At 59.7% G+C, this 26,193-nt stretch overlaps 2 protein-coding genes across 2 annotated transcripts; both read right to left on the reverse strand.

The window, feature by feature from the left end:
- Positions 1-47: 47 nt before the first annotated feature.
- LOC122368680 (serine/arginine repetitive matrix protein 1-like) lies at positions 48-2,701 on the reverse strand. The gene is made up of 2 exons (XM_043342869.1): positions 1,460-2,701; positions 48-1,034 (listed from the first exon to the last, which is right to left on the reverse strand). Exons 1-2 carry the CDS (start codon positions 2,699-2,701, stop codon positions 1,023-1,025), a joined length of 1,254 nt encoding a protein of 417 aa, XP_043198804.1. The 3' UTR covers positions 48-1,022.
- Positions 2,702-5,741: 3,040 nt separating this feature from the next.
- LOC122368685 (serine/arginine repetitive matrix protein 1-like) lies at positions 5,742-25,634 on the reverse strand. The gene is made up of 3 exons (XM_043342881.1): positions 23,363-25,634; positions 17,403-17,567; positions 5,742-6,047 (listed from the first exon to the last, which is right to left on the reverse strand). Exons 1-3 carry the CDS (start codon positions 25,403-25,405, stop codon positions 5,742-5,744), a joined length of 2,514 nt encoding a protein of 837 aa, XP_043198816.1. The 5' UTR covers positions 25,406-25,634.
- Positions 25,635-26,193: the final 559 nt, after the last annotated feature.

Genomic DNA, 26,193 nt, shown 5'->3' on the forward strand with positions numbered 1-26,193 from the left:
TGACGCTAGCATTTCAAACCGATCTCCAACAGGGCAAAACAAAAAGCTGCGTCTTCAGTTTATTGACTGGCTTATGCATAGAGACACGTCTCTCTCTCTCTCTCTCTCTCTCTCTCTCTCTCTCTCTCTCTCTCTCTCTCTCTCTCTCTCTCTCTCTCTCTTTCTCTCTTACATGCGCAGAGCCGTCGGCCGGGCTGGCCGTCCAGCCGTCTATGGATTCAATCAACCTCCACTCGCTCTGTGCTTTACGAAGACACTCGCTCATACACTCATAGAATGAACGCTACTTCTCGAACTATTTACAGATATGGAAAACGATTAGAGATGATAAAAGGCAATTATTAGTTAAATAAGCCACTCCTAATATTAGGTTTGTCACGCAGGCATTGGCACAACACAGCACCATGGTTTAATTCACGGCACACACTTACCATGGCATAACATCTCTGCGGCGCACTGTGCACGCTAGTAAGCGTTAGGTGCCTACATCGATAAACATTCACCAGTTCGATCGGTATTCGCGTCAGGGGTCGTTCGACCTAAACAACTCGCCGAACGTTCGATGGCGCCTAGCGAGCTCGAGCCGGCCACTTTTCTAAGACGCTCCCGGTTCAGTGAATCCACGGGGGCGAACGGCCGGCACGGACGTCCTTCTCACGACACTTGAACATGACACACTGCTGCTCTACCAGCACTGGGCGACGGGCGGACATTCTCTCTCGCCACTGGTGACAGAGTGGTCTCTCAGCTCTGAGGCAGAACAGCCCGTGTCTCCTGGGCGCTGAGGCAGAGCAGCCTGTGTCTCCGCTGTGTCTCTCCAGCGCTGAGGCAGAGTGGCCTGTGTCTCCGCTGTGTCTCTCCAGCGCTGAGGCAGAGTGGCCTGTGTCTCCGCCGTGTCTCTCCGCACGCTGAGGCAGCAGGGCGCCGTCGAGTCGGCCGGGCCGACCCGGGGTGGCGGCTGGTGGGTACTGGCGGCTGTGGCGACAGTCAGCGGGCTGTGAGCTCACTCGGAACTCGGCAGCTCACCGTTGTACCTGGCAAACACAGCCATCCGTCAGCAGGGTTCTGACAGAGAGATGGGGCCGGAAACATCATAGAACGACCCGTCAGTTATCTGAGAGGAAATGCGCTATAAAGCAAAGCTAGAGTGACCCCACCTGGCTGCACCTTAACTGCAAAATGCAGCATTGAAGCGGAACGCTGCTGAGCCGGAAGCTCGCCGATAAAATGGCACTTCGTGGAAAGCTCTGGCCACGTGCACAAAGCTGCCTTCTGCGAATACTGCGCTGTTTACCACATTACACCTGGGCTCGGCCCAGGCAGCACTAGGGCATAATCTCCTGCTGCACGCAGCTCCCAACCCGGATCCCTCTCTAGTCCCCAAGAGCTCGATCAGCTGAGTGGAATGCGGAGAGTCCCTACCACTCCCCGGCCTGCCACATAGACATTAGACACCCACCTTGATCAGATCTGTGCGCTCCCCGGTCGGGGACATGGTGCCCAGTCGGAAGTTGTGCACGTCCTCGGCGGGCGTGGTGGAGCGCGAGCGGCCCTCTTTGGTCACCACCTCCTCGTCGGCCCGCAGCCGCTCCAGTCGCTTGAACACGGGCGGCGTTTTCGGGTAGATGGCCCCGTAGTCGAGGGTAAGCGGCGCCGGCGAGCGGGCACGATACAGCGCTGGAGGCGGACTCTGCTTCGGAGACGGCGTCTTGGAGTCCTTCCGCTCGTCGCCGTGCAGTGCCGAGTACAGTTCGGGAGCGTTCTGCATCAGACCGCGCATAAAGTTCTCCTTGGTCGCTGGTCGCGGCTTGGGCGCCACCTTGGGCGCAACTTTGGGTGCCACCTTGGGAACCTTGGCGGGCGGGGGCGGCGGCGGCGGCGGCGGCGGGTGCGCCGACACGGTCGGCCGCCACTCGGGCTCCTTCTCGACGTTCCGACGCTGGAGATCGTCGTCTTCCTCGCGCCGCGTACCGCTCGTCCTCTGAATGGCCGAGATGATGTCGGGGCTCTTGAGGCCGCCGCCGGCCGGCCCCTCCTCCTTCTCATACAGACTGTTAGTGCGGCGCGGCGGCTGACGCGTCACCGGTGAGCTACCAAACACGTTGTTCCGGACGGAGACGTTGATCATGCTGCCGCCGAATTTGGAGGAGGCGCCGAGCCGACTGGCCGACGGCGGGTCGCGCGACTCACGCGGTTTCCTGGGGAGCGTCTGTGTCTGGAGGACGGGCTCCTGGTGCGGCCGCGCCGGCCGCCGCCGGTCCACCGTCTGTGTGCTGAACGGCGGCTCGGCGGCGCGCCAGTCGAGTTGCTCGGTGCTCTGGTGCCGCCGGCCGGCCAGTCCGCCGAGCCGCGCCGCCGCCGGTCCGTCCGGTTCGTCCGAGCTGCGACTGCGCTCCCAGACAGCCGACGGCGAGTCGCGCCGCACCGGCCGCTGCGGCCGCGGACTGCTGCAGAAGTGGTACTCCTTCACGATCCGGCCGTCCTCCTGCTGAGTGGTCTGCACGCGCACCGGAGTACTGTCGCGCTCACCGGCTGACGACCGACGGGGAGGTGTGTAGCGCGTCTCCTGCGGCGGAGAGTAGCGGGTTTCCTGCGGCGGAGAGCGTCGCACCGGCGGCGGAGAGTGGCGCGTTTCCTGCGGCGAGGACCGGCGCATCTGGGGCGGGGAGTAGCGCGCCTCCTGGGAGGGAATGCGGCGCATCTGGGGCGGGGAGTAGCGCGCCTCCTGGGAGGGAATGCGGCGCACTTGGGGTGGAGAGTAGCGCGCCTCCTGTGGTGGCGTCCGGCGCCTCTGAGGTGGCGTGTGGGTGACCTCCCGCGGCGGCTCTGGCGGCGGCGGCGCCTGCTGTTTCTGCCGGTTCTTCCTCTTGGTCCGCGGCGGCGCCGTGGGCGCGGGCGGAGACGGCGGCCGCTCCACCTCGCGCGGCACGCTAGTGAACGCCAGGGTGGCGCCGCCGCCGCGCGACTTGCCCGAGCTGAACTTGCTGGCGAAGATGGGGTCCTCGTCCACCTCAGAGACCAGGTCGGAGATGGCCGAGCTGACGGGCGGTCGCGGCGCGCCGGCCGGCACCAGCTGCACGCGCTCGTAGCCGCCGCGCGGCGACTCGCGCGTCTCCTTGATGTAGGTGCGCTCGGGCGTCTCGCGCACCTCTCGGGTGTAGCTCTCGGTGCGTCGCCAGGTCTCCGGGTGGCTGGAGCCGGTCTGCCGGCGGCCGTCCTCCTCTGGACTCCGCGGCGACGGCGGCGACTCGGCGCTGAGGTGGCCGTTGAGCCAGCTGCTGCTGGGGCCACCCCTGGCCCTATGCTCGCCGGGGCGGTACTCGATCGAAGTGCTGGAGTGCTGCAGTGCCGGCCGGTGGAGCTCCCGGAGCCGCTCCGACACACCGCCCGTCTCCGGGTCGCCCTGCCGCTGCTCCTCGACATTCTCCTTCACATACCTGTGAGGGAGAGGGAGGCCAACGGACGGTCAGACATAGCAAGAACATGCGGGACAACATACATATGCTGCAGTCGAGCGCTGAGCCCCAGACAACTATGACCAAACGCCGTATAAATGGTATGTAGGAATGTAAGTTCTCCCTGAGAAAATGTAGGAAAAACGGATGACATACGTGCAGCCCAGCTACTACACGCACTGTAGCACCTTTCACCAGGAAAACGTAACCGTTTGTTCCCTACCTCGCTCCTGATGGATTCCGTCATACCGCTGACACTGTCACCGTCATTTAGTGAACCTCTCTTGCCTCTCAGAATTCACACCCAGGTATCCATCTCACCTCTCTCACGATTAATTAACCTCTAGGTAACCCCCTCCCAACCTTTGTCACCCTGAGACGTTAGTCACTCACCGCAGTCCGTCTCCCAGTTTGATGCCGTCCGCCAGTCGGCCTCCCCTCGGCACCGAGAAGTGCTCCAGCATGTCCACGTCCTTGGTGTGGCGTCGGCTGTGGCTGGACGAGCGCACCTGTTCGCGCGCTTCCTCGTCAGGACCGTCCTCAGGCACCTGCACAGCGGAGAGCGGCTGAGAGGTTACCACAGTGGACGGCGAGGGCTGGCTGGGGATACCAATCACACGGGCCATACAGTGGCGCTATAAGTCGAACATATTTCTAAGAAGCGACGGACACACCTGAGCTGAGGTAGGGCTTGGAGTGTCACTGTGAGAGGACATATCTCGCGAGACAATTTCCGGATGTGAGTTCTAATCCATTGGAAATGATATCGTGCTCTATATGACCTTTTGCCCACTGCTGGGGTCCAGGGGAGCCCACGGCCCGGCCCGGGGTCCCGCCGTCCGCCACTCCGAGGCTGATCACGCGTCGGCCGCGCCACGCTCCCATACATTCTTTGTGTTTGGCGTGGCCGTATCAGATGTGGCGTGGCGTGGCGCGGCCGCCTCCTAATCTGGCGGTGAGGGCGACGCCGGTCGCGCCGGCGCTCCGTATACGGCGGCGGGTATCGGTCGGCGGCGTCACGTCCTGACACACAGTCTGGGCTGGATCGGCCCGGCGGTGGTGAGTGGCCGGGGCGGAGCGGTACCCCGCAGCACGGGCCGGCCGGCAGCGTATGTGCGCTGTTCAGTCTGCATGACTGGCCGATATATCGCGGACCAGTGGCAGCTGTCACTCAGCCGCTCCTTTTACGGAGGACGACGTCGGGTGGACGGGAGGCCCGTCCTCCGTATGAGCAAGAGGAATCCGAAACAGCAGCGCTCAGCACCCAGCAGGGCCACATTTCACTGTCAGCGACAGCGTGCTTTGTCGCAGACTGCATGGCAGTCGCGTAGTTTAACATTCATAGATAGCTTCCATCAGGACTTTTGAATGAGACCAACTTGGAATTGGAACGATCAGATACTGTTCGATATATTTGCAGTTATCTGAGCAGATCATGTCAGAAGGTGAGCCTCTGTAGTAACATGGTTCCGGTCATGTTCTTTCTCTCGCCGATCGGTGCCTGCCGTTTCGAAATGCACGTCTTCGTTCACCGTCTCACCAGATCTGGCTCACGATAAAATATCTGCAAGGATTGTACTGACATCCGAGTACCCGTCGGGAGGGGGAGGGGGCAGTAGCTTATATGATAGCGGGGGGGGGGGGGAGCGAGGGAGGGGGGCTGTCACCGGAAGCCATGACAGCCCCCCTTCCCCCCTCCAAGATCAACCACCACCATATTCGGATCGCTGATCGCACCGGCACGGCCACTGCAAGGATACCGCGTGGGCCGGCCGGCGCCCATGGAAGACGCAGTTGTTCCCAGAGGTCACCCCTCCTCTCTCCCCAGCCCTCCTCTCTCCGGAGGGCGCGCCGTGCGGCGGCAGGGTGGAGTACGCTCTGTAACCGCCAGCGGCACAATCGGGAAACATTATCTGGCCGCCCCACCAGCCAGTAAAATACGGATGGCCGTAGAGCCATGAGCCTTCAACAGATACCCCATTACGTTAGCATAAAAGGTAACTTCGTAAAAGGTCATGAAAGGTGCACTTTGCGGCTGCCGGCGAGTCTACGGGATGAGCGGCGCACTCACCCCAGCTCAAACGTAAATAGATATCAATCTTACCAGGAACCATGACATTCACGACATCGAGGCATGGGAACTCTTCTCAGCAAGTCTTTGACCCTGATCGATTCTCAGCACTTATCGACGCAGTACATCCCACTTTGACTTCAATAGCGTACCGGCAAGGGAGTGGACATCGATAAACATTAATCCAGATCACGAGGACGGGGCGACACTGATCCCTACACATCACCCGTCTCCCTCCCTGAAAGCACTCCCTCTAGTGGCCGCACCTTGGCGTCGTGGTACTCCTCGTGCTGGTGGGTATGCGCCGACTCGGTGCGCAGCTCGCCGTGCCGGTCCCGACGGCTCGTCTCGCGCAGGTCGTCGGTGTCGACGGTGCGCCAGCTGCGGCCGTGCTGGTGGAGGAGGCGGCGCTGCGGCGCGCGCGGATCCACCACGGCGCCGCCGCCGCCGGAGCCGGCGCTCACCTGGCGCTGGACTAGCCGGCGGGCGTCCACACCGTCCCGGATGGCGCGCTGCACCTCCTGTCAGAGCAGAGAGGGGTCATGGGTCAGTGGAGGTTACACAGAGGTCAGTTAAAGTCAGGGACAGGTCACAGGTTGGCAGTGTCAGAACACTGGTGGACATACCGGTACGCTGTACGCAAAGAAGGACCTGATGACCGACAAGTTGCGGTCATGGGACATCCCAGTCCGTTCTGCGTCACCCAGCTGTTCAGGGTGCACGTCGGCTTGGTATAACGACCGACAGGGGCGACATTCCAGCGGTACCGCGCCACCCAGCAGAACATGATCGCGCCGGATCAGCCGTCCGCGCGGCGCGTCAGAACCGGCGCGGCGGCGCCGCGACCGCCGCCGCGGAGCCGAGATCGGGGGCCGACAGGGCGGCGGCTGCAGACCGAGCCGCTCACCGGCGCACAGTGGGCCGATATGCCATTCTAGCGCGACAGGACCTGAATCTTCGAACGGAACCCTCGGTTTTTCGCGAATAATTCGCGTAAAAAGCGGCCGATCGCAACGAAACTTTCAGTACCCTCGCGATAATTAATTTCACAGCTAGCCTGAAAATTTCATGACACTGACCTTATGATCTTTGACCTGTGACCTTCTTTTGAGACCATGTTTGGCCGGAATCGCGATTCAGCGTATGTCGGCTCGCATTAGCCGCGAGTTTGCAGTCTTTTCGTGATTTAAAGCGTTCAAACATGAGATATTATGTTGCTCCCATGCATAAGGGTGGGTGTCAAGGTCACCGGAAGGTCAGGCAAGGTCATTGACCTTTGATGACCTTGGTTCACTTTTTCGAGTTTTACATGTTTCTAGGCTAGTTTTTGGAGCTGAATTCGAATCTAGAAACCATTTGAACATTTACTATGTAGCTTTGGTGCCTTGGTAACATGTTACGAACGAACGTGTCAGAGGCGGTTGCCACCTACTACAAATACCCGGCAAAGCCCTTACTAGTTGACCTGACCTGACCTGACCCGACCTGGCCTAAATGTATGAAGACATCATCTATGATCATAAATAACATTATATTCGTGATCAGCACCCAAAAAACCCATAGCAGCCACCCTTTACCGTTTACGACGTTCTGACAGGTCCCGATTTTCCCGACTTTTGGGTCATTGACCTGACCTGGAAGGTCAACCGATGACCTAGGACCTTACAATTGGGTATCATCAGCTTCCTCTTGTCACGGGCAACACGCTCGTCTTTTCCGCGAAGCTCTAGCTCGATCAGTGGCGAAACGGCAGGGGGGGAGGGGGGTCCAACGGATCCCTTCTATACGTTCGCGGCTGGACAAACACCCCTAGGGGCGAGGGTTAAGCCAAATCTGAGGGCTTATTTCAAAAAGACCGCTAAAAAAGCAATTGAATGCACTTTTCCGCGACGATGTCGCTCTATTGGTCCCCGAGGTAAGGGCCGGTGTTTCGAGAAATGTTGATATATGCAACATTTTACCTTTGATGACCTCTGGTGACGTGACCTTTGACCTGACCTAGAAATGACTGATTACTCTATTTGGAATTTTGGGCGCTCTTTCAAATGTCACTTACTACGTGTCGCTATGTGGCCCAGGAGCCGAATTAGAAGGGGAGTGTTCAATCAACACCTCCCGGCCCGGCGCGTTTGACGCCAAGCACCGGTCCGGCGCGGGTTGAAGTTTGGCTGCTGACATCCAAAGTCGCAAAAAGTCGCAAGAAATGATTGTTGGATCTCGTAGTGCAATGACTCATTGACATGTAGCGAGATTTTCGAAGCGGTACTCTGCGGTACTTTTTTTAAAAGTCTATTTGTGTGTGACATCAATGATGTGAAATTATATTTTCGTCTTTAAATCTTTGCGGTGCAAATACATCATAACCAAGTAAGAGCTCGCCTTTTTCATGTGGTTATGTGTGTTTTGCAGACCCGGAGCTATCGTTTGATGTATATTAATGTGGAATTCCTCCTCAAATTGTGATTGTTTTCGTGGATCAAAGATACGTTGTCGAAGAGTACGGGGGACGAGTTCGGTCCAAACGATTCCGAAGTTCGTGTTTAAGCTGAGTTTTCGCCATGAAATAGCAATTGTGTTGGAAAACAAAGAACACAGCAATGTAGTATGATCATTTTTGAACAAATTGGTATAGGTTTCATTGCACATACACAATGTTCGATTTTTTTACCCATGTCGTGCTAGACCTGGCGATCGGCCCAGTGTGCGGCGGTCAGACGTCGGCTTTCCTGAGAAACTGGGCCGAGCTGCAGGGACTAATGGGAGCCGACAGGCCGGCCCGTCACACTGGGCGGCCCCGGCTCCCTGACAGCGCTGCTGGCGGCGCGGGGATCGGGCGGTGTAGGACCGGGATCAGGTAGTGCAGGGCGGGGCCGAGCCGTGCAGTCGACAGAAGGTCGCCGGAAAGTCAGCAGTCACGTGGGCCACCTCTCACGGTCCGCTCTAGTGCAAACAGCCGGCCCGGCCGAGAACAACCACGCACTGACCGCCGCCGACCCGGAAAACTGAGGTCGGTCGGACCTCGTGAGGGCACGCCGGGCCTCGTGAGTGCCGGTCGGACCTTGAGAGTGTCAGAAGGACCTCTAAGTGCCAGTACGAGCTAGGGTGTCAGTTGAACTCGGAGTCCCCATCCCACCTTCCTCGAGAGTGGGTGGAAGATCGTTATCCGTATCGCCCTTGCTCCGCCCTGTGCCGTCAGGCGCCGGTCGACCTTGCGGCGGCCGCGGCACTCGCCCCGATCGTATCTCGCCGCTCTGTGGCCACTCTCCCACGCTAGCCGGCGGCTATGGACGTGACCCGGGTCATTATGCAACAGCGGCAGCCGGCCGGCCGAGCGAGCGGCCCCGGCCGGCCGGCTCATGTTTTATTCAGCGCAGCGCCCGGCCGGCCAACCGGACCCTGTCCTTGCGACCGCCTTGTTTGGCGCAGCGTCCGCTGTCGACATCGCCGCATAGTTGGCTGAATGGGTAAACCTGATGTAAACCTGATGATGTATGCCTGTCGGCGGCTGAGGAGGGCTGGGTCGGACAGCGACGCCGGCAGGGATGGCATGTCGATGATTGGACCTGCTGACTGCCGAGGACAGAGGCTGATTCGATACGTGATGACCCAGCTGGTCTGATCGGCTGTCCTCGCCGGCCCAAGGAGACAGCTGCGTTCGACAGGAGCTGCGCCGAGACAGCTGATCTCGGTCCGCTGCGGACGGACACAACGAGGGTGCGGTCCCGAATACAAAACAGGCCCAGCGTGCCTGACGTAACCCGACCAGCCAGCCAGGTTCATTGATGAAATCCACAACCGCACCATTCTAATTGGGACAGGAACGTCCGATTAGTGAAAGAGTTACTGCAACCGCCAGTTATGCGAAAAATACGCCTGTGCTGCAGCAGGCCAATTCATTGAGAACTGCAGAGTGCAGGCGGTCAGTCTACCGTAATCAGCAGGACTAACTGCAGAGGGAGGGAGACAGGGGAGGGATGACATGGGACGTACCCGGTTAACGTCAGAGTCTTAAATAGCCGTCGGTCATCCCCATCCCGGACACTACAGCGGATATGCCGTTATAAAAGATGGCCATTTTAGCACGCCGTCCACGGAGCGCCGTCTAACTCGGCACTAAGCACGTACCATGGATGTAATTCGAATAATTCTAGGTGTTCACGGCGAGAATCACTAGCTGTCATGCCAACGTAACAACTAGGTTAGCAGCGACACCTGCCATCATTCAATGGGTCTATTTTCCCTGGTCGACCCGCGCCTTCCCGTCACAGCGAGTAATAAGCATGCAAAGTGCAGACCCTTCCGTTTACGGTTGGCCGCGCTCACCGATCATAAGAACATGACTGAAATAACCAGCGCAAAAATGGCGCGCAGCCTTCCCGCCCGGACGGCCTCGCCACGATAGCTATCGACGTGTTCTCAAACTCAAGGTCGCAATATACATATGTAGTACAGATGTAATCACGAACGGCGCCAGAGTCTGGCACCAAGCTCGTAGGATTTATTTCGGCCGCACACACTGACTGCACTTTCACTACGGCTGCGGCCAGAGCACAGCCAGAGCCCCAGCCCTAGGCCCTATTCAGCACGAGCCCGCTCCCTGCAGGGTCAACGAGTGTTAGTGTGTGATTTAAGGCGTCAGGTGCTGCAATATCACACGGGGTCGGACAGCCCTGTGGGTGACGGGGGTCCGTGCAGTGGGTCCAGTGCGTCCTCCCCGAGCCCCGGGCGGCTCCAGTCACGGGCAGAGCGGCGCTGCAGCCCGGGCCGCCGCCCAGCCCCCGATAACCGGTTTGCCAGCAGGAACTGCAGCTCGACGGGTGACCGTGAGCCGCTGGAACGGCCGGCGGACGCAGAGAGGTGGCGGGCGCACACCTGATCAACCGGATCTAACAGTCCCTGTCCAACCGAGTCTCACACGCAGCGAGCAGCTGGAACGGCGAGCACACGCAGAGGGCTGGTGGGCACTCGCCAGATCAACCGGACCTCACACGAACTCCTGAACAGTCGGGGCCTCACAGCGCTGGAGGGGCACCCATCTGATCAGCCGGACCTCACGCAACCCTGTGCACAGCTGGGCCCACACAAGGCTAACCTCGCATAAACCTCTGAATTGCTGGACCTCATACACGAGCCTCTGCAATCATAACTCAACCTCCCGCAGGTTGAGACAACCGAACTGACTGCCGAACATCGGTGGTCCATGCGGGCCTCCTTTACGCGTGCAGGCGGGACAGCTGTGAACTGACCGGGAAAATTGGCGCTGCGGGCCGTAGGGGCAGGATCGGCGGCCGGCCCGCCCAGCCGGGTCGGCGCGGCGCCCTGTGCACGTTGCCGCCGGCACGGGGCGCCGCGGCTGGTCCGGGTCGTGCCGCGCAGGCCGGCCCAGTGTCGCCAAGGTCGCCAAGCCTTGTATGGGCGACCGGCGACGCAGCCGGTCGGCGCCTCAGCTTCTGACGGAGCGGACTGCGCCGGGCGGGGAACCACGGACACAGGTCCTACTGGGCACGATATAGAGAAATATCAAACCCTGACCGAGTAGGACAGGGTGCATCAGCCTTATGCACTGGGCAAGCACCATCCCCATGGAAAGAGGATACGCCAGCCCTACTGAAAGCCGACTCTATACTGAATCAGGCTCAGTGAGCGAACAGGGGGTCTTATAAGCCCGGCGGATTCGATGGTAAGCGTCTCCTGCGTCCGTCCCAATGAACGGGCCTGGCCGGGACGCGGAACAATCAACAATGCATGAAATCGTCCACGCTAGGCCGGGCACGGGGCGCATATATATATATATATATATATATATATATATATATATATATATATATATATATATATACATCAGCTTTGCTGGACAGAAGAGAGACACGTAAGCCTCAGGTGGGACGAGCGAGTAACATTGCAACATGTATGTGTCAGCTCCAGCCTGACAGGTAACGCGAAGAGAATGGGCTGAAAGGAGCTAACCAATCAACACAACTGTCACCCGAAGAATAAAACATGACCATAATTCACCGAAGCGGAGTTTTATTTCAGTTCATGAGAAACCCAATGATATCTTCTTTACATGAACCGCTGGCATAAGTAACGAGCCATAATCTGATCGCTTGCGAAAGGAATCCAGCTCTGGGCATTGCTGGGGGCGCGGCAGGACGGGCCATATTCGGTCGACGGCGTGCAGGCTCGCCCAGGAATGTCTGCTGGCTCGGGAGCTGACGGGAGGCCGCGGTGGGAGGCTGGATCGACTCTCCCAGTGGCCGAGCAGCCGGCCGGGTGCGGGCAGCCAGTTACACAACTGACATCCTGAGACGGTGACACAATTACTCAGTGCCGCAGCCAGAATGGGTTGCATAGATCAGCCGCCGCTGGGCCGGGGTCACTCAGCCGGTTTGAGGCCATCATTAGGCAGTCGGGTGCAGCCAGCGGCGGCAGAAACGAGTTGACACTCCGGAGCCTACGCGCGTACAGCTGGATCTAACCAGACAATGAGACGTTTGCAATGTTCTTGAGTCGGTGGACAGTCTCACGCCGAGTATCAGATGCATCGGGTCACACGGCAAACATGCAAATCAGTTCCGCTATGTTATGCCAACCCGCCCTGGCGCCGCAGACGAGACCGAACCGTTAGCCCGCTCCATGTCCGAGCGTCGGACAGTCCGGTGCACAGCTGACACAGCACACACAGAGACAGACACTCCTTCAGCTGGCCGCCCGTGCCCTCTGGACAGCGGGACAAACAGAGCTGAGGTGGCAGAGACGGCCAGAGTGGCGACTCGCGGCGTTCGGCCTGCACCCGCCGCGTGACCCGCCGCGCCGCCTCAGTGAGCGCCGGTCATGGGTGGCGGCACGGGCGCGTCGGCACGAAGCCCATTAACAGCTGCCAGATCGCCGATAGACGGCCGCCGGGCCTGGTCCGTGAACACCTGGTTAGCGCTGGAGGAGTGTGCGGCACGGGTGGAGGAAGATGCGGTATGAGTAGGAGATGCCTTACAGGTGCAGCTCAGGTAGCACAGCGGGTAAGAGCTGCAGCACAGAAGACAGACGTGCAGCGCAGACGTCGGCCGCGCAGACCTCGGCTGCCATTCGTCGCGCGTCAGTGGATGCGTCCCATGTAAGCTGACCCTGCACGGTCCACCGCCGCACCGGTCGGTCAGAGCTGACAGACCTGCCCGCCGACCAGCACTGAAGGGTCAGCTGCCGTCTGGTTAGCTCTCTCGCCCGACCCTTCCTCCGCTGCACGCCTGCCCTGTTGTGTGTCGTTTCGATCCGCCGGGAGCTGGATGCGCTCCTGCGGGTTGCAGCGCTGTGTGCTCACGGTTAAAGGAGCCGGTCGTGGGAGGTGCTCTCAGAGCGGCCGGCGGCGGTGCCGGTCTGACTCGGTGTCCGGGCGGCACCCCGCCCTCATAGGTGTGTCCTGTGGGCCGGACGGACCCTCCCCGGCGTCAGGGCCAGCCCGCGGCGAGAGGTGCAGCCACGCCAGGGTGTGTCTGCCAGTAATTCGTGCTCCTCTCAAGTATGACTTTTGTCAAGCACTTCCATGTGTTGAACGCTGCGTGCGGTTGATGGACAAACATTATGATAAGCTTAACTAAGCACATCAATTTTCCAGACAGGTAACAACCATTTGATATGAAGCCAAATAAAGCCCGCGTCTCGCCGAACGTGTCCATTGCGGAAGTGACCAAAAACGGTCGCTGTTATCGCCAGATCACACCGTTTGTGGCGAGCAGCGAGAGGCGGCGGTGACGAATTGTCTTCCGTTTACGGCGCGGCGCGGCGGGACCGGGACAGGTCTCCGGCTCAGCCCCACTGCCGAGGGGGAGAGAGACTAGCGGAGCTGTCTCTCCATGAGACATGATCTCCGCGGCGGAGTGGAGAGACATGATGGTCCGACACTGACATCCAGGCGGTGTCTCACGCTAACACTCGAACGGTATCTGGCACTGACACTCCTCAGTATCTGACACTGCCACTCGGGTGACACCGTCCAAACAAGGCGCTTCTCGGCAGCGCCCGCTCTCGCCATGACCGGCTCAGCTCAGACCAGTCAGTCGCTGACTCAGCGCTCCAGCAAAATCACAAGACAATCCCTCCCAACAACGCCGAATTATGAATAATCCGATCAGGTGCAACTATTTCGCCAAACCCTGACTGGCGTCTACGGGCGCCACCATATTTGGTCACTGCGTGCACGTGTAAGGTGCATTGTGGTCCAAAATCGGCCGGATTCTGTACCTGGAGCATTCGGCTCTGAAACGACCGTGCGGCCCTCATTTTTAGCGCCGCGGTAATCAGCGAAACACGCCATCCATTCTGCAACAACTTCAGAAGGCGTAGTGGGCGCACGACTCGGGAGTTTGCGGTCTTGCACGCCAGCCGCGGATCCCGATCTGCTCTGTGGCGCTGCTGTGGGTCATGATCTCTATTTTTGCGCCGTGTCAGTTTGCCCGACTTTCATTTGACGCCTGTGCAAACAGCTCGTTTGTTCGGCTGGCCGCTCGGTAGAAACGTGCCGTTGCCGTCAGGCCCTTTGAGGGTATCTCGGGCGGCGGGCGCCTTCACACGGGCAGCGGTCCGTTCCCACGGGCCAGCAGCTCAGCCCGCCCAGCACCAGGTGCCTCCGCGTGCCGCCGGAGCGAACGGCGTGAACGCTCACTAATCTGATCGGCACGACACACGGGCAGATCGCACCCTCGCTCTCGGGGTCACCGTGAGCTGATCCTCGGCCTCAGTACGGGCCTCTCATGACCCGGGGTCACGACCGAGGCCCCAGCCCGGCCCCTGAGGTCACCGACTGACCGGCGCATGTCGACCTAGTGTCTGATGTCCAACCATTTTAGGCAAAACACCGCTCCAGGGTGGCCGTTTTCCTCCGCTCAGGTCAGAGCAAGACAACAGTCCGACGGCGGCTGACCGTCTTCTTTAGAACGTCCAGAGAAAGACAACATCCGCGACGACGGCGTCGTTTTTATGTCCGGTGACGGCGGCGGCGGGTCTTGATGCCGGCACGGCGCTCTGACTGGTATGTTTGTTAAGTCGCCGCTCGCCCGCAGTATCAGCTCCGGGTGTTTTTGTTCTGTGCCGCTGTGCTGCTGACCAGTGGTGTTTTCTCAGTTCCTGCACCGGGCGAACGGTGTTGATGTTGGTGAAGGTGGAGTCCGTACTTCCACAAACACCCAGTGCTAGTGGAGTATGCCGAGATGAAGTCTCCACGGTCTAGTGTTAGAGCATCAGCAAAACGAAGTCACCATGCAGTTTCCGATCGAAGTCAGTACCTATCTTGTGGTATGTGAGGCTTATTCTTCCGTCTGGTGTTATTGCAGTGCGGAAATGCAGTCTCCATAGCACAGTTTTGTGTGTGTACTGTGTAAGGAAGAGATCAGGATATTGCAGCATATACGTTCAGCGTGAAAATATCACCGCAGTCCAGTGGTATATCGTACGGTGTTGAAGTCTTCAGCTGGTGTTACTCGGCACTGCATGGTTGACGTCTCCAACAATTTGGTGTTTGTGCATTACTCAACAATGAAGTCCCCAATTCCCCACCGATTGGTAGTAATTTGTTATGGAATTGAAGTCCTGACAGTTGATTGAAGCGGTAGAACAATATAAAAATATACCTGTATGGACTTTGCATGGCTATAGACTGCAACACTGAGTGCAGGCTGGTATGGACTGCGAGTTCAAACAACTGGCTGTGGCTGTGTCCGGGCGATAACAGCGTCCCGCTTATCATTCCCGCTAAACTGTGGCAATTTCTCCCAAACTGCTACCGACTCAGCCACGCTATAATGACCATTCAAGCTCCCCGGACCGTCTACCGTTACCGCGGCACATCTGTAACCACCGCGGCAGTCGGCAGCAGAAGTACGGGGTGGGTTCAGTTACTGCTGAGTATCACATTGCGGGCCATAACTTAGTCTCGTGACAGCTGCCACGGCCACGTCGGCTGCCGTGTAGGGCACTGCTCCGGGGAGGTAGTGGCGACGGCTGGATGGGACGGCGACGGCTCTCTCTCTCTCTCTCTCTCTCTCTCTCTCTCTCTCTCCTCTCTTTCTCTCTCCCCCTGGGTGTTAGCCTTCTTCCTTTCCTCTTCCCTCTCAGCCCCATACTCCCGCGCTGAGCTCGTTGAGAGACGGACTGGCGGGCGGCCCTGGGCGCCCCGCCAGGGTCGGCTTTGTCCGAGGATTTGCCGGCCCGATGGCAGGGCGTGAAGAAATGCAGATCAGCGCGCTATCACGGCACACACCTGTGGCCCTGGCCGGCCGATATATCCGGGTGGCCTTCCATTGCAGACGGGCGCGGACGGGAGTGGCGTGCCGCCGGCCGGGGAGCAGCCGCGCTCCACTATATCCCCCGGTATCCAGGTGCAGGCTCATAGACCAGGTGCACACCTTCCGACCCCGGAACAGAGTTACCGATGGAATACATCCTATGTCTCACACAGATCCATTGCAGGCCTCCAGGTCTCACGCATACCTGACAAGAGGAACGCAAGCTAAACAAGGACGCATGCAGTCACTAACGGCTGACTGGCTGCTGGCCCGCCTTCTCACAGGTCTGTCTGTCTTATCGCCCAAATAGTAGACCTACATGTATGTTTACCACTGCATAAACAGCACGAACTGCTAACCCACACAGGTCGACCGAGCAGATGGTGAGCAGAAAAACTACCGCTCTGTGTGCCGATCTCTTTCCGTTCACTCTTTCGTGCAACCGCCCATTTTACGGCATTCACAACAGCGCTCGATAGCAGACCTGTGGTTCGCTTCTGTAGGTCACACAATCCTTGATTATGGGCCACGTGTTGAACAGACAAGGGCGGGTCGTAGTTATCAGGTGCCTGGATGTCGTATATCGATGGAGGAGAGACAAGGCTGAGACATCTCACTCTGCACAGTGGAGTGGACGATCCCAGTCAAAGTTACGATGACGGTTCTCTCGCCTGTTCGTCGTTAGCTCGTCAATCGCTGAAAGGAGGAGTAGCCGATCGCGTCGAGGTATCGCGGGCACTTAGACAGGGGAGAAAGGAGAGAAGAGAGGCAGAGGAACGAATCTCTTCGGACCTAGTGATCTGATCAACGAGTGCGTTTTTCAGTCCTTATACCCCTTCAGTTACAGCTGAAAACTACTTAGCTACTGAGTCTCTCTCGCAGTAACACCGTCCATCCGCGACAGGTTAAAAGGCCCCAAAGAAGAGCCGCCATGACGCCCAGACCCGCTGCAATACCTGCAGCCCATCCCTCTGTGACGTCACTGCTCTGGTGACGTCACAGGTCAATGTGCGGCCCGGGTCGGCCGCTGGGAGCGCCTCTAATAACCCCCCGCGGCGCGGCGCCGCTCGTTAGCGGGTCAAACGGAGGCGGGGCTGACGTGCAACACGACCGGCCCGCGCCGCTGCCGGTGGCGAAACGACCCGGCCTCTCACGACCCCGGCCGCCGCGACCCAACTGTGTCAGCACAGCCTAACGCAACCAGCCACACGGCGCACCGACAGATGTAATTGATTACGGCCGACAGCGGCGGACAGTGGGGCTTCCCGCTCCATTGGCACTTATGAAATCAGCGAGCGCTTTTTATTGTTGCGTCATGGCTGATCAGCGAGCATCACCGCCGCAGGTCTGCAGCTGCAAACTGCGCCGGGCCGGTGAACTGTGCCTGTGCTATACCTGGGCCAGGAAACTGTGTTCTATTCCCGAGCCAGTGAACTACCCATGCTACATCCGAGCCGAGCCAGTGACCTGTCCCTGTGTTATTCCCGAGCCAGAAAGCTGTGTGATATACTCGAGTTAGTGAGCCGTCTGTTCTGTGTCTGTGTCACTAAGTCATGATTGTAGACAGTGATATGTGAGTGAGCTGCCTGAGCGGCGCCTTACCTCGTTGGAGACGGAGCCCAGATGGTGGACCTCCTCCTCGCGGCGGCCCGACTCGTGCTCCTCGTGCGAGTTGGTCACGTTGACGTAGCGCTCCGAGACGACCGAGTCGCCCGAGGGGACGACCGCGCGGCCCTCGGACGGCTGCCGGTCGCTGCTCTTCCGGTGCTGAAAACACAGAGGGGTACAGGGTTAGAATAAGCAGACGGGCCAGGGGAAACGACATGGAAAGTGAAAAGAGATAGGGGAGGTGGAGAGAGATGGAGTTAGATAGAGTGAGAAAAATATACAGATCACAAGTGTGGCGACCTTGCATCGTACATACATCCTTGTACATCCTTGTACATCCTTGTCTTCGTCCGCATTCTCAACAACGTCCTCCTGATAATTTGCACGCTCAGCAGTTAAGTACACACACTATACACGCAGTCATTACATTCCATAGCTGCGTCCTGTACAGATCCGCCATACATTCCGCACTGTCGGCTCGTTTCGGGCCGGTACACATTCTGCGGCAGCCCGCGCCGGCCACAGCCAGCAGCGCGCCTTTCCTGGTGGCGAATTTCCTGCTCCGTCCGTTGGCCCTAACCGGCGACTCCGCAGTGAGCGGCACCGTATAAGGGGTGGACGAGAAACTTATAGTTGGGATGATGCAGAAACTCGAGTCCCGCGGAGTTGGGCATGGTAACCGGTGATGGCCGGATGCTATCGGCTGTTTTCGTTGAGAGCTCTGCCCAAACCCTCAGTGCTTCTGAGCCTATTCTGCTCGCACCAATATAGTAAAACTCTCGCCGAGTGCGCAGGTGGTATCTGTTGTCTAAATGGGTTACCACTGACCACTGTTGTAAGCTTCTCCCGTTACCTTCATAAAGTGCCAGTTCACACGGGTACAGTTGGATGACATTGTGTCAGCTACTGCAGTAATCCCGCCTGGACGTGTCGAACACCTGTGCTGCGGCCCATCGCTGTACGGGAGCGCCATTCAAACTCGGACACCGTCCTTGCCGCTGCACATTAGGACCCGGTTCGCTCAGAGACGGCGGCTGGGACGGCTCCGGAAGGTCCCACGGTCAAGGTCGGGACGCCACATACCGGTGTCGCCCGGACACGCAGCTCTGAGCGGGCGGAGCGGGCTTCCCAGGCGGCCTCAGATCCGGCCGGTCGGCTGGAGCGGCTCAGCGCGGCGGCTTGCATTGATAGGGTACTGGCGGCGCCGCGCCGCTCATTAAGCCGTAACAACCGGTCGACTGGGCACGACCTGGCCGCCCAACGGCCGGCCATTCAGCCGACACCGGGGTCAGGCCAGTTTCAACACGGATTAACGAGCGCGCGGTGAGTCATTAGATCACAAGGCCATCAGCTCGGCGGCCCGGCGGCTCGGCGGCTCGGTGGTGGCGCGGCCCGTGCCGGCCGGCTCAGACCCGCTTACTGGGCACGTGGCGCCGCCAGGACGGCCCGGGCCGGCTACAGCGACCACAGGACGTCACCGGAGCGGCGCGACGTGGCAACGGCACGCCATCTTCCTCTAGTCGTCGGTCCCCGACCACTAACCAACACAGACGAACTACACCGGCCGCCGGACGGGACCGCTAACCGCCGGAGTATCCCCGCAGAAACCATGATCGATCGCGTCCTTAATGCCGCCTCGGTGCAGGGTAATCCGATATCAGATAGCCTGCCACCGTCAGTGGCTGGCCTCGTATGCACAGTGCAGCGCTCGGTGGGGTGGAATCGGTGCCGCGGGCGCCCGCTCTCATGTTGCGTGTGTCGCTGCTGAGCGATCGGCGTCTGCCCCGCGATGGACCGGGGCGGACTGGGCACTCCCGACTGCTGACCTGACCTGTATTGGAGGGCAGCGACCCTCACCGCACTGCCCACCCGATGTGTCTGAATACGGACTGAGCTGTGTGCGGCGGCCGCTCAGATAGCACCCCAGCTGACAGCTGACGGACAACCGAGGCGGGGAGGCGGAGAGAGACGGCGTCCCACGGTCCAGAACAATGTATCAGCGCCGGCCGTCAGTGGAGACCAGACGTCAGGTGTCAGTGGGAGACGGCGAGCCGCCGGACGTCAGATGTCAGTCAGTAAACGCCGGCCGACGGCCACCAGTCAACTACTCGTCAGATGACTGGTCGTCAGATGTTTGTCAGCAAACACCAGCAGACAGCCACCAGTCAGCAACCATCGGTCGTCAGATGTTAGTAAGCAGCCGGCCGTCAGATGTCAGTCATCAGATGCACTGTCATCATTCACCAAAGTTGTCTGTCGTCAGTATATGTAGAGCACCATCTGGCAGTGTTGTGGCAGTCTGGCCAGTTGGCACACCATTTTTACCCCATTATCTTTCCGCGCTGTGGTAAAATGACCCACTAAGACCACGCTGTATTAGACCCAAACCCCTCCGTATCCGTGCTATTATTCTCCCTCCCAGCGCCGCGGCGTTCTGTCATGGTCCGGTGCTGCTCTGAATAGTACCGTCAGGACTGACAAATTGCACTGAGAGTTGATAGAGCGTTATGCCACCGGCCCTTAGGGAGCCCCCATACGTCATGAGACCCTTTTAGCTTCTAGAGCTGCTGCGCTGCAGGGTGTAACTCGGAAGCCGAGGAGAGAACTGAAGTGGGTTTGCCCTCTCTCCTAAACCGGGCTCCTATCTAGCGCAGAAAGTCAGACCACAGAAGAAAGGGAGAAAGAAATAAAGAAAGAAAAGTCAAAAGAAGGGAAGGCAGAAATAATGAGAAGATTGAAAGGGATACAGACACAAAGGGATGCAGGCGCGGACGACCGGGTGCTCTGTAGATGATGTGAGGTGCTCCGGAGGAGGGCGTGGAGGACTGAACGCTCTCCGAGAGGACCGCGCGCTCCGGAGGAGGACGCGGAGGACAGGCGCTCTGGAGGAGGACAGGGTGCTCTGTATGAGGGCGCGGAGGACAGGTGCTCTGGAGGACAGGGTGCTCTGTATGAGGGCGCGGAGGACAGGTGCTCTGGAGGACAGGGTGCTCTGTATGAGGGCGCGGAGGACAGGTGCTCTGGAGGAGGACAGGGTACTCTGTATGAGGGCGGGGAGGACAGGCGCTCTGGAGGAGGACTGGGTGCTTTGTGAGGACAGGGTGCTCTATAGGAGGGCGCGGAGGACAGGGTGCTCTAGAGGAGGGCGCGGAGGACAGGGCCGCTCTCCGCCGGGTGCTCTGGAGGAGGGCGCGGCGCGCCGCCGCCCATCACGGGCCCATCTGTCATCAATTACCGTCTAACGGGAGCGGAGCAGGCGTGCGGTCCGCCCTTGTCCGCCCCGCGCGGGCGGGCGGGCGGCGAGTCACTGCGTCTGTCTACAGACGCTAGGCTAGGCCGCCGGCGATGGCAGTCTTTAACAGAGGAAACAATGAGGGAGGCATCACCCCCCCCCCCCCGAAACTCCTTGAGATCGAGCACGTCAGGGTAGTTGTCACTAGTGAGAGGTGACAGAGTAAGAGGTGACCTGATTGGGATAAAGTACATGATCTGTTATGAAAGGCTAACTAAATGTAGCGATAGTTTATGTAACGATAGCTCTGGATTCGACAGCTAACAGCCATCGACGGCGTTGCCTCGGGTACCATCTGTCAGAGGCGATCATGTGACAGGAGCTGACGTTTGTCATATAACAGAGGGCGAGGCCACAATCAGCGCCGCCCTTTGCGTCGGCAGCGAGGGAGGTGAGCTATCAAAGATCGGCGTTGGCGTCAGAGATTGATGAGGCGGAGGCGGTCAGGGCCATCAGAGCCGAGGTGACAGCTCGGCGGCGTTTCACAACAGGCCGGCGCGGATCGATCGGAGGGGCGTCTCAGCGGGTGGAGGGAGGCGCTGACGCCTGCTCCGGGCGCCGGTCTGTGGTAGCACAGCGGAGCCGCTGTGGACTCTCACGTGAACCCCCGCTCGGAGCGGAGGCTGATGAGCGGGGGCGGCGTCAGACGCCAGCCCGGCCTGTCGCCACGGAGTCGTTTCACCACTCAGTTTGGACGCGCGATTCGCCGAGAGGCGGCACCAGTCGCCCCGGCACGTGACGCGACTAATTTAAGGCCTCCTACGCCGGCCACCAGTTCAAACAGCAGCCAAGGCCGGCACTAATCAGCACCATTAGTATACGGCGCGCGGCGGCACCCCGGAGAGCGCCGAGTCATGCGACCGGTCGCAGAGGCAGATCGGGGACCGCGGACACCTGTCGTATTCGTCCGCCGCTAACGGCGTGAGGACACACATGGACACACACATCAGGGAGGAGTCATACGGAGACATGCGTCCGGAGAGCAGAAGAAACCGGCTGAGTTGGTCCATTCATGCGATGATTGATACGCAATAACTCAGCGATATCGACCAGTTGGTAACAGTCAGTTGCCATTCAATGGCAGGCATACAAGTTTGAAAAAAAAATGATCTTGCTTGATCCCGAGCGAAGTAACATTAGCGTTGTGCTGCGAAAGAGCAACGCAAGTAAGTCGGTTATTCTATTTCCAAGGCTTCGCATCGCGACAATTATTTAAAATGCACTCAGGCAATGTTTTCTGTTTTAAGACCACATTACATAACAAAGCTCCTTGTTAGTTGCTTCACAGTAAATGACAGCGGTTGACAAAACCGGGCGGTGTCATACAATGGCCGGCATTACTTCCTGTCGAACAGCGGTCCATGAAGCGAGTACGGCGCCGTCTGACACGACTGACATCGAGCCGGCCTGTCAGTCGGCAGGGCGACCGCCCGGTCTGTGACCGCGTATAGAACGACCCGGGGTCATTTGTATCCCGCAGCCTGTCACAGAGGACCGGCAGAGAGACGACCCACCGGTCAGCGCCCCCTGGTCGTCCCTGCTCGGGGATCCCGTATAACTCAATGTCGGATCCGCGCTGCCGCTGCGCTTATCCGAGATGATAACCGTCTATCGACTGAATAAAACGCCAGACTGCGATTGGGTGGCTGGTCGGGTATACGGATCAACTGTCCCCTAGCAGATACCAATATACCATGCGGCGGTTTGGTTTTACATTGAGCAAATACGGCGAATTCTATCCAAATAGCCAAGTCACGACACAGCCGTTCCTGCATAATGTTTGTGACCACGAAAAATGGCCTCCATAGCACACATTCAAAGCTGCGTTCTCCCTGACAGTGGCTGTGACAGCCCATGACTGTTCTGTCTCTGAAGGACAGCCACCTACATGACCCGATCAACAGAATGACGCGGACATTAATTGTAATAAGATACGGTCCAACTATCATAGTCATGTGGTCAACGGCCGACCTGACCAACCGCAACGAACAGCCACTAACGAGATTGACTGACAAGCTGACGACGGCTTAGCTTAGTTAGCCATGCCAAACACCGATTTCAACAGCCTATGAATATTGAGGACACGAGCCAACCACCATGACCAACCAATGTCTCTTGAACGACGCCAACATTATGTATTCACTCAGGGGTTCAGCTTAGTAAATCTCTGATCGGATACGAGTCCGTGTCCGCGAATTTTTACTTTACGTCGTCAAAAACAGTAGCTCCGTTCCAAACTCCTCTGCGAGTCGAGCCACGTTTTGCACATGCTCGGGTGACATGAAGGTGATTGATCAGCCACAGCGTGACCAAAAAAGAGCACAACAATCGTGAAATTAGAATTGCGGAAAGACCAGAGTGCACGGATTAAGCCATTGAAAGCCATGGCCTGCATCGCTAGTCATACACGATTGCAAAAACGTGCCACGAAGTGAAACAAACGTGATGACGAAGTCAAAAAGGTTACGACTAATGCCCAGGTAAGATCCTCCTTTTTACCTCGTTAACTCCCGGAGCGATAACACTGTCATCTCGAGCAGTGTGACCCAGGTTCACTCACCCGTCCGCGTGACATTATTCAAAGGCGGGTTCCCACGGTCCGGAGTCAGCCCCGCCGGAAGGAAACTCTTGGCCCGTACCTATCTCCGAGGCGGCCACTCACCCGGAAGACGTTTTTGATGTTGTGCGCGATGTCGTGCAGCACGCCGTGCTGTCGCTGACGGCCGTGTTTGTCCAGGTCGCGCGTCACGTTGACGTTCTTGACGCCGTCGTGGCGCCGCTCAGTCGAGCGCTGCCGCTTCAGGATGCCTTTGCGGTGCGCGCCGTGCGCCGAGCTGCGGCCGCGCGACGAGTGGCGCCGCTCGTCCGGAGACTCGAGGCTGCTGGAGGAGGCGGAGGAGCGCCGACTCGCCCGGCCCGCCACCACCAGGCTCGGCTGGGAGGCGGCGCGCGCGGCCGGAGCCGTCGCCAGCGGCTCGGTCAGGTCTGGCGAGGAGCGGTGCCGTGCAGACAGCTGGAACGGCAGGTTGGCGTAGTGCGTGAACGGCTCCTGTGGCGGCTCGCGCTCCTCAGCCGGGTGGAACAGGGACGGCTGTGAGAGGGCGCGCCGCTGCTGGATGATGGGCTGGATCGGCTGCTCCTCCTCGGGTGGCGCGCGCGGCCGGCCGCGACTCGTCTCGTTGGTGGCTTTGGGCGGCGCTACCGGCGCCGGCAGGTCCAGCCGCTCGTTGTTGCGCGGCTCGTCGCGGAAGCTGTGGCTGCGCTCGGTCGGCCGCCCGACGGTGGCCCAGCCGAGGGAGGAGAGCCGGCGCGATAGACTCGTTCCGCCGGCGCCGCTCCGGTGCTGTGTGCGCGGCAGAGAGCGATATGTAGTCCGCTCCGTGTCCACCTCGGCTCGCCCCGGCTCCACCGTCAGTACCTCGTGAGACTTGGCCGTCTTCAGCTTGCTGTGACGCGCCGGTCGCTCCAGCGAGGACAGTGATGACGATGATGCTCGCTCGCGTTTCTTCACAGGCGCTGGTGACGGCTTGTCGCGAGGTTTCAGTGAAAACTTGCGCCGCAGGAAGCCCATGACTCCGGCATTCTTTCTGTCGCCGCTGGACTCTGAGACTCGGGTGCGGGACCGCTGCGATCGCGCCGCGTACCTGTCGCCGTGCCGCGCTGAGCGGACTGTCGAGCCGCGCGAGCGGGCCGTCATCGTGTCCGACAGAGAGCCATCCGAGTCGGCCCGCCACACGGGCGCGCGCGGAGACGAGCTGGAGAGCTCCGAGGGCGCGCGGCCGGCCCGCTCGTTGGGTCGGTACCGGCGGGCCCTCGGCGGACTCTCCTGGGGCGCCTCTCCCAGCGGCTCCAGTCGGCGCGTCACGTCGGCGCTGGAGGCGCGCTGAGAGCGGGTCGGCGGACTGGAGCGGCGCGGCGGGCGGTTCAGGGTCTGTGTGAGACGGCGACCCGACGGCGGAGCGTCGGCACGCGCCGACATGGAGCGCGCGCCCGCCTCCGACCGCCGGTGCTCCACGCCTTTCATCATGATCACACTCGGTTCGTACTCGTCGCCAAAGCGGATCTCTCGCTTCTTTACCGGCTCCGGCTTCACCTGAAGCGACTTGGAGCGGCGCAGGGTGATGCGCGGCTTCCACGAGCCAAAAATGGAGCGAGACTGCTTCCCGGCCGGCCGCTGACTCGCCTGCGAGGCGCGCGAGTCGGGACGCACATCGCGCGCTTCGCGGCCAGAGCGGATCGAGGACGACCGCTGCGGCGCGTCGCGGCGGCTGGACTCGCGACGGCGCAGGATCAGCGCCTTGGAGGAGGTGCGAGACTCGGGTCGGCGGACTTTGGAGTAGGACGAGCGGCGGGTGGAGCCAGCGCGCTGGCGTGACGCCCGCTCCGACATGGCCTCACGCGAGCTGCGCGAGGACGGCCGTCGCCCGGCGCCCGAGCCGCCGCTACTGCGGGACGCCTGGGACGACGGCCGGGAGAGGTCGTTCTTGTAGAGTTTGCGCAGCTCGCGCTGTCTCGGCGGCGCCTTGTAGACGGCGGGCGGCGGCACGACTGGCTGCGAGACCACCAGAGAGGAGGTGCGCTTCACGCCGCCGGGCCGGCTGCGGCCCACCGTGGCGTATTTGACCGGCGGCGGCTTCATCGAGTTGGTGTTGGACACGTAGCCGCTCGAGTTCTCCATGGGTTCCGGGGAGACCTTCTGTAGCATGGTGTGAGCTGGATGGGCGGGCGGCGCGTCGCCTGCCCTACCGACGGACGCGGCCGGCACACGACCCGCGACCCTCCCTCAGACACCCGCTGGCGCCGGGCGGAGCTGCGGTCCGACACTGACCGCCGCCACACAGCGGCACCGGTCCGGCACTGTCCACTGTCACCGCGCCCTCCGTCCCCCGCCCACTCCGCGACTCTGGGCGGCCGGCGCGCGCTCACACTCCACGCACCACCACCTCCCGTCGGTGACTGCCGCCGCCGCCGCCGCCGCCGCCGCCGCCGCCGCCACGGCCGCCGCCGCCGCCGCCACGGCGCTCGGCCGGCCGGTCAGTCAGCAATGACGTCACGTCAGCTCTGATATGGACAAAACGCTGCCCGCAGAAGGCTGGTGGCGGTGAGTGCGAGGGCACGCGAGCAAACCCGCAAAAGCCACGGGGAAGGTCCTCAATGTTTGAAAACATTTTTTTTACAAAAGGCCAGAGCCCCGCGATGAATTTGCATTTTTCTCGATCGGGATCACTAGCCAATTTTTGCGTTAGAGATTAACATAAAACATCGTTTCATTAAGATGTTATCATCTAATGTTAAGATGAACCGATGAGTTTGTATATTATGACGAATTGGATCCATTCTTAGCGAGTAAATTTGTTGAAGTCCACGCCCTCTCCTGAAGGCCGAACGGCCTTTGATCGGCTGCCAGTTGTTGGCATGTGTCCCCGTTCCGAACTTGCACCAATAGCTCATTCCTCAGTCGCTGCCTTTGTTGCAACCCTATCGTCCTTGAGC

Source organism: Amphibalanus amphitrite, unplaced genomic scaffold (assembly GCF_019059575.1).
Source record: "Amphibalanus amphitrite isolate SeventyFive unplaced genomic scaffold, NRLGWU_Aamphi_draft 000032F_arrow, whole genome shotgun sequence".
NCBI lineage: Eukaryota > Metazoa > Arthropoda > Thecostraca > Balanomorpha > Balanidae > Amphibalanus > Amphibalanus amphitrite.